The sequence below is a fragment of the Kwoniella mangroviensis genome (assembly GCF_000507465.2).
Source record: "Kwoniella mangroviensis CBS 8507 chromosome 1 map unlocalized Ctg02, whole genome shotgun sequence".
NCBI classification, from domain to species: Eukaryota; Fungi; Basidiomycota; class Tremellomycetes; order Tremellales; family Cryptococcaceae; genus Kwoniella; species Kwoniella mangrovensis.
The window spans coordinates 4,086,775-4,101,203 of NW_027062534.1; the positions used below are offsets into that span (position 1 = coordinate 4,086,775).

General features: G+C 46.5%; 4 protein-coding genes and 1 non-coding gene across 5 annotated transcripts; 1 reads left to right on the top strand and 4 right to left on the bottom strand.

Moving 5' to 3' along the window:
* Nucleotides 1-298: 298 nt before the first annotated feature.
* On the top strand, nucleotides 299-1,441 carry I203_106646 (uncharacterized protein; the record flags this gene model as incomplete). The annotated part of the gene is made up of 1 exon (XM_019150113.1): nucleotides 299-1,441. The coding sequence occupies one exon, from the start codon at nucleotides 299-301 to the stop codon at nucleotides 1,439-1,441; it is 1,143 nt and encodes a 380-aa protein (XP_019000441.1).
* Nucleotides 1,442-1,739: 298 nt separating this feature from the next.
* I203_106647 (uncharacterized protein) lies at nucleotides 1,740-4,275 on the bottom strand (the record flags this gene model as incomplete). The annotated part of the gene is made up of 6 exons (XM_019150112.1): nucleotides 1,740-2,125; nucleotides 2,190-3,087; nucleotides 3,156-3,289; nucleotides 3,347-3,536; nucleotides 3,603-3,693; nucleotides 3,764-4,275. 6 exons carry the CDS (start codon nucleotides 4,273-4,275, stop codon nucleotides 1,740-1,742), a joined length of 2,211 nt encoding a protein of 736 aa, XP_019000440.1.
* A 2,095-nt stretch (nucleotides 4,276-6,370) lies between these two features.
* I203_106648 (uncharacterized protein) lies at nucleotides 6,371-7,663 on the bottom strand (the record flags this gene model as incomplete). Its single annotated transcript, XM_019150111.1, has 1 exon — nucleotides 6,371-7,663. The coding sequence occupies one exon, from the start codon at nucleotides 7,661-7,663 to the stop codon at nucleotides 6,371-6,373; it is 1,293 nt and encodes a 430-aa protein (XP_019000439.1).
* Nucleotides 7,664-8,136: 473 nt separating this feature from the next.
* On the bottom strand, nucleotides 8,137-8,251 carry I203_106649. Its single transcript, XR_002021911.2, has one exon. It is a non-coding gene; the product is annotated as a 5S ribosomal RNA (ribosomal RNA).
* Nucleotides 8,252-8,519: 268 nt separating this feature from the next.
* On the bottom strand, nucleotides 8,520-14,397 carry I203_106650 (uncharacterized protein; the record flags this gene model as incomplete). The annotated part of the gene is made up of 11 exons (XM_019150110.1): nucleotides 8,520-8,597; nucleotides 8,658-8,714; nucleotides 8,776-9,227; nucleotides 9,283-9,380; nucleotides 9,437-10,516; nucleotides 10,566-10,887; nucleotides 10,954-11,291; nucleotides 11,343-11,372; nucleotides 11,435-12,594; nucleotides 12,666-13,507; nucleotides 13,563-14,397. The coding sequence occupies 11 exons, from the start codon at nucleotides 14,395-14,397 to the stop codon at nucleotides 8,520-8,522; spliced, it is 5,292 nt and encodes a 1,763-aa protein (XP_019000438.1).
* Nucleotides 14,398-14,429: the final 32 nt, after the last annotated feature.

A 14,429-nucleotide genomic window follows, 5' to 3' on the forward strand; every position in this document is an offset into this window, starting at 1 on the left:
AAGATGCTAGCGACATACCAGGTTGATGCATCGGTGACCTCGAGTGTGGTGATCAGAGTGCATACGTCCGATGTTTCATGAGGGATAGATGGATATATGGTAGTTATGCAATGCATCGTGCGATTCCCAGGAGATGATGGGATGAGGTGGTGTCACGTGACATGTCAAAGGATACGAGCAGATGTGCAGTGAGTTACTCGTAAAGACAAGACTGGCAGTTCAGTCCATCTCACTGGTTCCCTTGTGATCACACCCAACATCGGACTCACAACAGCGAGTATCAGCCCCACTCACCACCATGTTCCTCCTCCTCCCTCGAGCATCGTCGTCCCTCCGATGCTCCATCCGATCCCTTTCAACCACATCTCTTCGTCTCAGTGACCAACAAATCAAAGTCCCCATCACCTTGATCGCCTCCTTGCGAAAGGAATTTCCCGTCCCCCTCGCCCAAGCTAGAGAAGCCTTGGAAAAATCCAACCTAGATCTCAAAAGCGCTTTGGACTATCTGAAAAACTCCAGTGCATCTTCCGATAATGCCGAGAAGAAGGCAGCGAAAGTATCAGGTCGATCAACGGACGAAGGTGTTATCTCAATCTCGCTCTTGGGTGGTAAAAGAGTAGGAATGATTCATCTAGGATGTGAGACTGATTTCGTAGCTAGAAATCAAGTTTTCCTCAAGACTGCTAAAGACATATCTGAAACTACGGCATTCTTGGATGTCCCATCGGAAGATGATCATCCTCATCCAGTCGAAATCGATTTAAACAAAAAATCAGATCCGATTTTGAATTTCCCTACCGAATCGTTACTCTCTGCTCCCTTGATATCCTTACCCTCAGATCCCACCTCAAACGACAACGGAGGTTCCAATAGCAATACTTCCTCGCATCCTATATCCAGTTCAGCCGAAGCTCAAACGATCAAACAGAGTTTGCTCTCCTCGCTAACTCAGACAGGCGAGAACCTGAAACTTCTTCGAGCAACAAGCTTCGCTGCTCCCTTCCCTTCCAAACCTGAAATCCGATTCGTACCTTCTGGTTACGCCCATGGTGGGTCCAACGATAAACAGGGTAAAGTCGGTGGAATAGTCGTATTAGCTGTCGAATCGATAGATCAGGAAAAACCAATAGCAACGTTGATACATGGACCCAATGGTGATAAGTTAGAAACAGATTTGAACGAATTGGCAAGAACCGTATCGAGACAAGTTGTAGGATTCCCAACGAAAATAATAGAAAAGCAAGATAGACCATTTGAGAATGATGAAATACTGTACGAACAACCGTTCATGATGAAGGGCGATTCGAGATCGGTCAAGGAGGTTTTACAAGAATGGGGAAATGAAAGGGGTGTTAGTGTCAGAGTAGTGGGAATGAGGAGATGGTCAGTAAGTGAAGAGCTGGATCAGCCGGCGGTTGATGGTGCAGAAAACACGACATAGGATAGAAGTGATGCAAAGACTGGTGAGATAGCGTAGGTTCTGTGGTCAGAGTAGCCAGGTATATCTGGTAACTGGCATCAAGGGACCGACCGAGTGGACAACACTCAGCATCAGTCAGGAGAAGAAGCATATAAGAAGTATTGATTACAATCTTGGTGATCTCGTCATCGTTGGGCTTATGCATACGCATCATTCATCTATTGTAAAAGTACAACAAAGCATTCACAAATACCTTTCCTTTCCGATTATCCGACAAAATCATATTATACTGTTAGTAAGTCTTTATCACTATATGATTCTAAGCTTTTGTCTCCGGGCCAGCCATCGCTTCAGCTTCTTTCCTACCTGCATCTTTTATCTCCTCCTTTATCCCTTCGCCATTCGAATGGGAAGGCTCAGTGACAGTCTCTTCGCTATCCGCTCGATCTCGAATCTTTCCTGGCGTATTAGTGGTAGTCGTATCGTTCTCCTCATCCTGATCCTTTGGCTCATCCTGAACATGATGACCCTTCTTAGCAGCTCTCTTAGCTTTTTTGCTTTCGATCCAAGCTTTCGCTTCCGCTTTCTTGGCAGCTTCATCTTCGCTTTTCTTCAGTTTTTGATTTTTGACGAACAACAGAGTTATAATCAATGAAAGACCGATGACAGGCGTGGTGAAGTAGAATACCCCGTTGATACCTTTGGCTGTAACAGGGAATGTCCAGGTCAGCTCGCTATAACGTAGTAGTTGAGTTCTAGGTACACTCACAATAAGCTTGAATGACAGAGTTCACCTGGTCCTGCGTTAAATTCAAGTCTTTCACCAATGTTGGATCCGCTAGAATAGTATTCAACTGATCATCGTTTAAGCTGCCGCTGATCTCATGTTTGACCCTATTGTTGACGATTGCATTGCCGACCGCCAGGGCAATTGTACCTCCCAACATTCGACAGGCATTTCGTAATCCGGTTGCAGTAGCCATATCAGCTCTGGAAACTCCAGATTGGATTGCTACTAGGGAAGTCTGGAAAGTCTGTCCGGCACCAATACCAGTGATAACTTGATAGATCGCCAATTGAGCTTCGGAAGTATCGGGTTTGATGCTTGACAACAAACCCAGACCAATCGTCCAAATTGCAAATCCCACGACCAAATTCCACCAGTAATCGCCAGTCTTGGACTGGATGATACCCGCCGTGAATGCCGTACAGGTCTGAACCAACATCAGAGGTAAGGTAAGTACACCAGATCGAATAGCGGAAACTTCTCTGACGACTTGAAAGTATTGCGGTAGGTAATAGAGCGATGCGTAGAATGCCATTCCGTTGAACAACGTCGTAGCGTAGCATGCAGCGACAGAGACGTTTTTGAAGATCCGCATTGGCACTAGAGGTAGACTAACGACTTTCCATTCTACAATGAGGAAAATACCAAGCAATGCCAAACCAATGAGTAAGGGAGCGAGAACAGCGGCCGAGGACCAAGCGTATTGAGAACCTCCCCAAGACAATGCGATGAGGATTAAGGATGCCCAGCCGAGCGTTAAGAGGGAACCGTAAAAATCGAGTTTCTTCAATTTCCCCCATATCGATCCTCTGACTCTGCGGAGCGGAAGGAGGAAGACGATGATCACCATGGCTAGGGCCGTCAGAGGCAGATTGATGTACTACGACAAACCCCAATGACATGTCAGCTTGATCTTGTAGCCAATTGATCAGCAGTCATGACACTCACAAAGCACCACCTCCAGGATGCTTTTTCAGTGAACACTCCTCCCAAAATGGGTCCACACGAGTTCGCAAGAGCGACAACAACACCAGTTATACCTTGGTATTTTCCTCTCTCCTTGATCGAGACAACATCGGAGACTGCAAAGCAGAAATCGATCAACCCAGAATCTTTTCAACTCGAGATACCGGACTCACTGATGATCATGGACAGAGTCAAGATACCTCCGCCTCCTATACCCTGAATGGCTCTGAATATGACCAACTGGATCATCGACTGGGCCAGTGCGCATGCCAGAGAACCCATCAAGAAAATAAACAAGCACGCGAGTAGGGTGAATTTCCGACCGAAAATATCGGAGACTCGACCATAGATCGGTTGAGCGGTCTATGAGACATCGACATGTCAACCATCTCGCATCTTGCTTGGGCAAGAAAGTAGGAAGTGACTTACAGTGGATGTCAACAGATAGGCAGTTCCGACCCAAGAACTGATATCAGCTCGATTGAAGACTTTACCCAGGGTAGGCAGAGCGGTGGTAACACTAACGCCACAACGTCAAGTCGTCAGCTGATCTGGTGTATTTCAGAATTGGGTAGAAATCTATCACTCACATGGTCTGATCCAATAATGAACAGAACAAAGCACATGTCAAACCGGCAAACACAGCTATCACCTGTCTGACGGGTAAAAGATTTGTCTGATCCTGTAATTCAATTTCTTTCTTCTTCCCGAATCTTGACTTTTTACCTTCGATTTTCTTCTCTTCATCTATGGTATCTCCCTCTGGACCGTTCGGATGGTTGGGTGAAGTAGGTTGATGACTATTTCTACGGGAATGAGTGGGCGATCCATCTTCATGTTCATGTTCATCATGGGTATGTAGACCGTCGTCTTCGTCTCGATCTTGTTCTTGATATTCAGGATAATATTCACCAGTCTCATGAGTTGCCATCCTCACCAGAGCATTCCTCGTATGTATACTTCCCGAAGTAGGTACACGTGATAACCCATTGTTATCGATCTGAGGGGACGATGAGATCGTAGATCGCCTGGTAGATTTACGCGTATTCGTCGGTAGTATAGGAGGGCGAGTCACAGTCGTCTTGGGATTTGTTGAGACCATATTGCCCTACCAGGTGTATTGTTATTTCCGTCTCCAAGTGAAGTTGCTACGAGGGTAAGATGTAGTGTTTTTTTCGTGATTATCTATTCTTAGGCGTCTCGATTGCAGGAGTGTCGTAAATACCGATCTTCTCGGATGACCGGTATTGAATCCCGTCAGTAGACTCTGCGATCGGGTTGAGTGCTAATCTCCTTCACCAGCTTCTAATCCTGACAGTCGGAATGGTATACACAGAGTGAGTTGTGACAAGAAGGATGTACAGAGCCTGGGCGTTGGGGGGGAATGACAAGAAGAGGTTCAAAGATCTTTCGGTCGTCCGATTGTTCAGGTGACACCGCGCTCTTTTCTCTTGCAATCGGTCAAATCCGAAAATTACAATTTTTTTGGTTTGGACGTGTAGGTGGATCCCGAACTTCCCTGGTCACTAACACGGAGATGACCGATGATCATTCGTATTTATACATTCCCAGATCTGCTTATGGTCTGTTGACGTAAAAAGTGGGGAATGAAATCATTACCGAACAAATCGTGCATGTGGACACCTGAAATCGCTAACTGGTATGAAAGGATGCATTCGTTTGGAGATCTTGGTATCTCATTGCTATCCACCACATGGAGCTTCCGATGGTAATTCACGATCAAACGTGATCCTCCTACTCTTCCTCTTCGTAGTCTGAAGGGGGCTCGGGGAAGTTTTGCAGATTCGTCCTGAGTCAAGAAATCGCGGATCTTCACCATAGAGTGTTCGTCATCCTTTTGGACGTTCAGTATCAAGTCGGTTGTATCTCTAGCGTCATTATCTATATCGGATACTTCCATTCTGCAACCAGATCATCCCCTAGTTTGATCATGATACGTATATCATCTTTCCTGAATTGGACTGGGACAGCTGAACTTCTCACTACAGAAGCCCTCTTGGCAAGATATGTGTCGTTGTCATCCTTCTTCTCGGTAGAGGCTCTGAGATGGTCTAGCTCTTGAAGTGAGAGCAGAATGAATGTTCTACCTTGGACTTGATAATCTTCATACCTCTCCTCAATGTGACCATCAATGATCCCACGTCGACTTGACACCCTTTGTGAAATCTTTGTCAGATCTTGAGATCGTCCGATCAATTTGCTTCTGAGGGGACAAATGCTGGTTGCTTTCCTTGTCCTCCTGGATTCGGAGATCTCTGCCCACATGCATAGCGCTTTTTGTGTGGGTTATCAATCTCTCTCCATCTTCTGGAGTGCGACCCGTCATGAATTCGTGATCGGTCGCATTCAGCTCAGAAGTTATAGCTATGGCGATGTGAAGGTCTAGATGTCGCTCATCCTTAGGCTCTGTATTGGTAGACCAATCTTGTTCACAGTCCCCGAATTCAGACTACAACTGTCCAAGCCCCACCCTAGACGATGGTACTGGCTCCACAGCAATTTGCCAAGAATGCCAAGTAGGACAATTTTGACCAAGGCCTTCCAGGACCTCTTGTAATGATCTCTCAGAGAGTAGAGCCGCTTTCCAAGAATATTGCTCTTACCGTCATTATCATCAAGCTCGGAGCCCAAAGATAGGACTTGAACAGACTGATTGTTGGTCGTTGTCATGATATTGTACATCAAGGTGTGGCAATCGCCTTGTGAGCGGCGAACCACTATCCCATTCGAGGAGTTATATCAAGCTTCGAGTGGGACATATAAACATACAATAGGGTAGAATGACAAGTACTGAGACCATACGACCCGACACCACAAGGCTGATCTCCAATGAGTGGAGGGGCTGTCTTCGCAGCTTTGCATGTGTCCAGAGCGCGTGAAGAGTGGGACGCTTCCAAGTGTAACTCATGCTTCTCTACCTTCCTTTATTGTATAGCCCTTACATGTGAGGAGCAGTAAACTTTGGCCCCCGGAACCCAGCAAGATTCGGAAATAGAAGACCCACGCGTAATTCAGGATGGCCAATGAACACTGGCTACCAAAGAAAAGATCAAACTGATGTAACAGAATCACGTAGATATCCATTCTCATATCAGCCCTTCACCTAGTCGCGGCATATCTACAAACTATCTTCAACTCATCTCTAAGCAAAATGAATGGTAATCAGGGGTATATGCTCACACAGCCTTCTTTGCAAAGAACGCTTTCAACCCAGGATGTAGATCTTGTTCATCTCCGTGTTTTGCAATGTAATCAGCCAGATCGACCGAATCACCTCTTGACAAATTTCGGTAAAGATGTTGATGAAATAATGCAGAACTGCGATTGACCTCTTTTGAAGAAGTGCCACCGTTCACTCCTGACTCTGATGGTCCCCCAGAGACCGCTCCAATGCTATTGGACTCAACATCATCGTTTTCAAACGTATCTTGGGAGGCAAATTGAGGATCTACCCGCAAAAGGGTTGTCACACCCCGTTGAATTGGATTGCCATCTTTACTAGACAAGATAGCTAAAACTTTCAAAGATTTTCTTTCGACTGTTTCCCTCTTATGATTGATGCTTGCACACATTTCTGGATCCTTCGATCTCCTGTGGGACTGAAAAATGTTGAGACCCAGGCGAGCAGCTAGAAGTAAAGTGGCTTGCTCATTTAGCGAAAGCTCTCGGGAAGATGGCCTTTCAGGGTCAAGTAGTGAGAGTGGACGCTGATCAAGTCGAAATGTAAATGCTTCAACGTCCTCTTCTGCTTGGCCTTCCTCTCCATCACCTCGGACCGCTTTATAGTGCCAGAAGTATCTTGGTTGAGGTGTCTCTGTGAGTTTGTTCAGTACACTCAGAATGGTCTTTCTTGCCAAAAACGCTGATTTAGCTTTTTGCTCAAGATCAATACTCTTGGTGAAGAAATCAGCCACATTTCTTGTGTCACCTTTCGCCAATCCTTCGTCCAATCGAGTTTGGACCTCAATTGCCGAGCTTTGTAAGATCCTTAGATCAGAGACCGACGGATGATCGCTGTCGTCCTTGAAAAGCGGATATTTACTCTTCCGAATGATAGCATTATCAGATCCACTTTGGTTCAGATCAGCATCATACAATCTGTACACCAGAATGGACCCTGTCGTGTTTGTATCACCATTGCTGCTGCACAGGGTATCTCCAAGCGACTTGAGATCACCCTTCCAGGTCCCCATTGGCAAAGCGATATCCTTCTGGTTCATGAACCTCGGGTCGAGCTTAGGAAATATCTGGGTACTTCTGGCAGATGCCGCCAGACTTATAGCTTCGGCCAAAGTATCGGCCAAACCCCCTCTGGCATCTCTATTGAGAATATTCCCAGGATGGGTATTGAATGACTTGGGTCGATCGTCGATCTTCAAAATAGTGTTGATGGAGCGATCACTGTCAACCTCGTCCAAATCAGATGTTAATGAGAGTACTTGTCCGACGCTGCTTTTGGTGTTGGACATAGTGTGTTATATGCGTGTGAAGAGTCGAATGCGATTCTCGCCACTCCAAACACTGCCTGTTACAGTATCACTTGAATTGAAGATGAATTTAAGAATAAAGCGAATGAGCTCCCAACGTACCGTACGTCGAGTCGACAGGAATGGGATGCGTGGCAAAGTAGAAATGGATTCATTTATAGAGTGAGTCCGCGCTCAAGCATGAATGACTGTGTACTATATAGGCTATGCATCGTTGTAAACATGAAAAGAATTCCGAAATGGCAAAACATCTTTAGAAGGCTACATTCGATTCTCACTCTCGCGAAAGCCAGAACGCTGAACTGGATGGGCAACGGCTCCCGGCCCTTGCTCCATCTTACAAGGATTCTGCTTGTCGGATCTTCTAGTGATAAATTATGCATGCTCTTGTGGTTTATTGAATTGTCTTCGCGGAAGGAAGACCTCAAAAGCCTAGACCAGGTAAACGAAGCAAAAACTACAGCACTCGGGATTCCCAACTGGTCCCCCACGTTGGTACTAACCGAGCGACACCTGACTAAATTGCGCAGATCTAACGGGATGCGATGTTTCACAGGTTCTATAACCGTAGATGAAGAATTGTATTGTTGAAGCAGTCATAGCCAGGAAATAAGGAAGAACATTTTCTCGCTAACAATCCATATATGTATGACATGCAGAAGGCAAGCATCTATGGCGGGTTACGCCAGGACGTCAATCGAGATGTGAGACATTCTGTTGACTTTTCTTGTAGTTCATGGCATATGAATATGCATCGTAAATCTTTTCAGCCTCCGTGAGAGATACAATGAATGATATAATGTATACAACTGGAAAAGTATGGGCATCATCTGCACAACTACAGCACTGATGGTAAACCATCAAATTTCTTCATTCCACTTCTCCGAGAAGGTTTTGACCATTTATCGGGACAAGCCTAAAGGATCACCGAAAGAAGTCAACACCTAGTGCGCTATTACAACACGCATTAACTCACGATGAAGTAATGCTTGAGAGCATTCTCGAATCTATCGCGATATTGATCGGGTGGAATCTATTGCAATAGCGATGTCAAGATTGCACATGATACGCAAGTCAGACATCTTGTCACTCACTATAGTCACTTCTCCACCTCTATTCAGCGCTAATTTCCCTCGACTTTCAATATTCTTGAACAGATTATAACTCCCAATGGCATCAACCAATCCCACCACCAACTCATGTTTCCCTTCGTCCATGCCTATAAGCAGTGAGTAATCCATAATCGATTGCGAAGAGAGGAATTTTGTATCTAGCGATATGGCTTCTTGAAGTATCCTCTTAGCGTGAGGTTGAAGTAATACCAAGTCTTTTTGTAATCCTTCCAACCATTCTCCATCGAAAAGTGTCATCTCAGGTTTAATCTCGATCTTAGTGTCTGCTTCGCCTCTGGACGTTTTGTTCACTCTTCTACCTTCTATACCTTTGAGGTCATATGTCCTAGAGATACTTTGCTTGTAAAACAGATTCTCCATCACCAACAGATCCATCTGACGTCTCGTTCCAGATTTTAGATCATTAATTTTCACTAAACCAATCGAAATTTCAGTCCGGATGTACCATTGGTAACCAGTGCCACTCACCAGTATAGAAGCCAACTATTTTAGCCAAAGAAGTAGCTTTGTTATGCGTCCCGGCGAGATGATCGAAATACTGAGGCGCAATATCCAACAAAGCATGCCTGATTGTAATTTCAGCTATTATATGACAATGCGACCGTAATGAAGCTGAACTTACATATCACTGACATTCCACTTGGTCACCAGCTCCTTGACGATATACCTTTTATCAGTGGTCATGAAGAATGCAGCCTTGCTCTTTCCACCTTGAGCATCCCAAGCGTTCGTTCTACTCAAACTTTGAATCAAGCTCCTATCGATTGCGCATCTCCTTCTAAGAGTGTCAAACGCCGTCGCATAGTAGACAGTACATCCTAATCTCAGGCAATCTCCCAGTGTATAAGAAAATTGGATATGTGGTCTATCATCTATGGAAGATAATGGATTGTCGATAGTCGATAGCATGCCCAACAGTCCAATCAAAGATGAAAGAGATCTGTCGGTACCCTTTACCCTGATAGAACCGATAGACTCGCCGACATCACTACCAAGTCTCAGTAGCTGATTGAAAGAGTTACTGAATGACGAAGTGACAGAACCCCATCCTTCTTTTTGGTTATGGCCAGGAGTCTGTGCTGAAGCGGACGGGACCAGATGTGATGAGGTAGGAGTTGAGGGTGGGATGGAGGTGCTGGACACGCTTCGAGGAGTGGTAGGTCGGAAAGCCGATGGTGGGGCTGGTCGATCGGTATCACCCATCAACCTACGCATGCCTCTAGGTGATGATCGAACTCGAGGCATTGCATCGGTATCCGACTCTGCTGCAGCAAGAGCTTTTGCTACACCGGATGGCGAGCTTATCGTGAGGGTCGGATCTTGAGCAGTAGCTTTACTGATCGTCTTCACTAGTTCACCTAATCGGTCAGATGACTGCGTTTTCCCTTCAACCTGTTCCAATGAGAGCTCCAACGAAGGGGCGTTCGGAGCGAGTGAAAGACCTAATGGCGGCTTCGGAGGCTGGGGCAGTTGGATATCAGACTTCTTTTTGGTGATGGTCCGTAAACTCAGCAGGTCTCGCGGCGTGTCGCGCCGCTTGACTTCGACAGACCAGGTATCTTCGGTAGCGCCTGTGGCAGATTTGCTCTTCTCGGCTACAGGTGCTTCACTCTTGACAGCTGCAGAGGTCGATAGGCCATCATCTGATTGAGCCGCAATGGATTTAGCAGTACTCGTAAGCTCGGTGAAGTAGATCAATGACCTACATGAGAAAGTCAGTGACAGCTCCAATGAGACGCAGCTAGACTCACGAAAGGGTGTAAGCAATGATAGACGCCGGTTCATCAACCCTGACTATGACGGAACTACCAGGTAACGCAAAAGTCCCTCTCTCTTTCGCATACTCCGGCTCACATTTTGCCAGGTCGTTCTTTGTATCTGCTGCTCCTGCATACTTCTTCTGCCAGTCAAATAACATCATTCTGCTATCGTTGATCTTCTGGGAGAATCGCCTGCGTGTGTCGTTGACTTGACTGGGTTCGGTCTCTGACAAAATTTGCAGCAGGTCGGCTTTCGATTTGCTGACAGATGTTGACAAATCATCCAATTCGGTATTCTTTTCGTTGACCACCGCTGGTCCCGCAGGAGCAGCTGTAGCATTGCCTGAATCACGATGACGCTAGCACCTGATTTCAGCACCTCCCGGAGACCGCTGCGCGGAGATTTGACTCACAAGCGTGTCAATTTGTCGCTCAACAGCCTCAAAATACTCGGTGATCTCATTGTGTAGAATTTCTACCGTTCTCTGCGCTACCTCTTTGCGAAGGATACCTGTCATCGTTGTAGACACGGATTCTTTCCCTCCTTTTCTCTTGGTAACATTCGGTCCCACTTGCAGTTTAGGTAGACGAGTATCAAGGATGGATATCGATTCGACCTTCAAAGAGATGACGAGCCTGGAGGTGCGGAAGTAGTAAGAGCTAGACGTGCTATGAGAGCAGTCGGTCGAAGGATGGAGGATTTCGGTGTAGATAAGGCTGATTCAAGTAGTCAGTAACATTCTGTATCAGGAAATGATCAAGATCTACATTTCTAAAAGCTTTCCCCACGAGTGTGATCTGACAAAAGCAAGTGATATCAGTCAATGAGTGACATTTGAGAGAAAGAAGCTTTCGCTCACTTGGCGTTCCAACTCAATTCTCTCGATTTACCAATCCTACTACATTTTCCACATTTGGTCCACACATCTATGCCTTCTTCTTCAATATCCTGTTTCTCCATACTCTCGATTTTCAGTGTGACTTTCTTTCCAGAATGTATCCACCACCTGACATGCTCCCCTGAAGTAGCTGTACATCCCGGTCTGGGACAAACCATATTCTCTTCCGCTAACTCCTCTTGCAATTCGTCTAAAATCTGTTGAATCGTCTTGTCTCGTTCCGTATCCCAGAGTAAATACGTCGAAGAGGTAGGCGTCTGACAGATGTGTACCTCTGTTTCTCCATTTTCCATCGTGAGGTCCAGCCCTATCGAACGAAGGACTTCCAGTCTTTGCAGCCGAATCCAACCTTCGAGACCATCGATATCACTTGACAGAGCTCCCAGACCGGCTCTAACATCTCCACCCAGCCTGTAATTCATCGCCCGTCCGCGTAGCGGATCCACCGGTTTGCTGTTATTATTCAGAAGTTTGCTAGGGGAGAAAATGGACGGGCTGGAAGGAGGGAGTTCATCGACCACCTGGCTACCTTCTTCTTCAGCCTCTTCTTTTGCCTTTTCTCGTCTAAGCCTATTTTCCTCTCGAACTCGTAGGAGAAGGGGTGGCATTGGAAGCGTCATGCCAGGGGTAGTGGAATGTATCTGTTGTTCGAGCTTAGAAAGAACAATGAGATATCTCTCTGTTGGGTGCTGCATAGTTGTTATCGCTGGTAAGCCTGCAGTGGAGGTATTTGCTGAATTAGGTATGGCACTCTCTTGTGAAATTGAGATACTCCCAGACAGAGGTGTTATGGGCAGTTCGGGAGGTGGGTCGCTATTTGGAGCCAATAAGTGCAGCGGTTCATGAGACTCGGAAGAGCGTCGTTTGCCCATCAAACCATCCCATACATGTTTTGTATCTTTCCCTAAGCGGTGGAAGAATCCTTTCGATTTCCCCCCTCTCTCCTGGAGCGAACCTTTGCGATGCAAGTCGCCAGATCCTCGAGGTCTTGTTGGAGAGTGAGGGACCGAAGCGATGCCCAAGGAGGGTTTGGGAGGCAGAGGTGGTTCGTCTAGCTCTCGAGGTATTCGAAAGGCGTTCAGGAGCTCGAGCTCCACCATCATACTTTGTATGGTATACATCTATATGATGAAAGGTCGATGATAGATATTGACATCAGTGACATGACAGACAAAAAAATTGGTCCACTCACCACAAGCTGTAAGACCTTCTGCAAGGCAAATTTCTCATCTTCGTTTTGCAACCCTCTCACCACCAATGTTCCTCCAACTAAACCAATTTCGCCTTGTTCTGCTTCTTTTCTTGGTATGTCATCTTCCAGACCAGATATGACCAATGATAAAGCTCCTCTATCAGACGTTTCATGATCTTTCTCTGTACCAGACCAAGTCGAAGAATGGCCAGCTTCCGTCCCTTCAGTAGCGGATCGGTCTGTTTCGGTTTCCGCATCTGACGTTGCATTGGTCGAATCATCGCGTAAGGAAGTTGAAGATTCCGGTGAACCATTGAATGAATGAAAGATACTTATTCTCTTCTTGCTTGGCCTTTTCAGCGTACCCTGCCTCCAGGCTCCGCTACTGATGCCATGAGATGGCAAGGCGAATTGACCTTCTACGAAATCAACTTCAGGCTGGAACTCCGTTTTGACCTCTGTTTTGGGTCCGATAGTCATCTCACTCCATCTCCCACCTGATCCACTCCACCATTTCTTATTTCCTCCATCCGAGTCAATGCTTGACACAGATTTCTTGCTCAGAGAGTTATCCCGTTTTAGCCGCAAGGTGCTACTGCTGGCCTCTTGACGTGTCGGTGATGGAAAGTGAAGACAGAACACTGGTTTGAGTAACTCAGTGTCGAGACGAGGTTGATCCGGTAACGAAGCAGGAGTAGGTAGACCGAGGTCAGAAAAACGAGTTCTGGATGATGAAGCGGTGAGATGTAATCTGTCTTCGGAAGACCGACACTCGTGTATTGAAGATTGCGGGAAAGCACCAGGCACATCGCGCTGGATAGTACCATATTTTGGGAAGTCGTCTTAGCAAGAAGTCAGTCGCGAGCTGCTGAATGAGTGATGAATAGAGATCCTCACGTTCCACAACTTCCCACTCATCTTTCTTTGGCAAAGACAGTCTGACATACCCCTTCATACCACTAATAACCTGGCACCATTCTCTTCGCTGCTCATCTTCGTCATCCGCATCTTCGTCATTTCCTTTCCTGTGATCGATGGGGCGAAAAGATGTAGAGGGATCTGGGATTATATTGGTGGAATGAGAACTCGATGCGACCGATGATGGACGACTGGTACTTCGAGAAGGTGTCGATGATGTAAGGGAAGGAGGAAGAGGAGAACCAGGAATGGTCAATCTGCCTTTCCCAGACGGGTCAAACTCGTTCACCGAACCTTTGCGACTCTGTTTTCCACTCTTGGCACCTTTTCTACTCCCCTCTGATCTGAGATTGTCTGGTATATCTTCGGCTAAGATCTTCTTTTCTTGACTTGCCTTCCAGACAGCCTTTCGCTTGGTTGCACCTCTGGTATATTCTGCCCAATCCAACTCCAGTAACGCTCTTCCCTTCCTTCCATTCTCTCGGGTTATCCGAGGTACAATAGCCCCTTCCCATATCGCCTTTTCCAGAACCTTCACCTTACCTTCTGACCACAGACGTTCTTCCTCGACAAAATCGTTCTTCCTCCCAGCAGGTAATCCAGTATTCCTGTCTGCTTGGACCTGCTGTTCAAGCCATTGGTGAAGTAGTCCACGCAGATGGCGCAAGTAGGTCGGAGGGAGTCCAGCTGCGTTTTTCCGAGGTGGAGGTGGTGGTGAGGCTGAACGAGGCGGGAAAGGTTTTATCGGGAGGGGCTTGGACGGAGACGAGGGGGTAGGAGGGGAAGCGGGAGAAGGAGGATGAGGGGACGACATGTTTTATTGGAGTCACGAGCTGAGGCTCATGT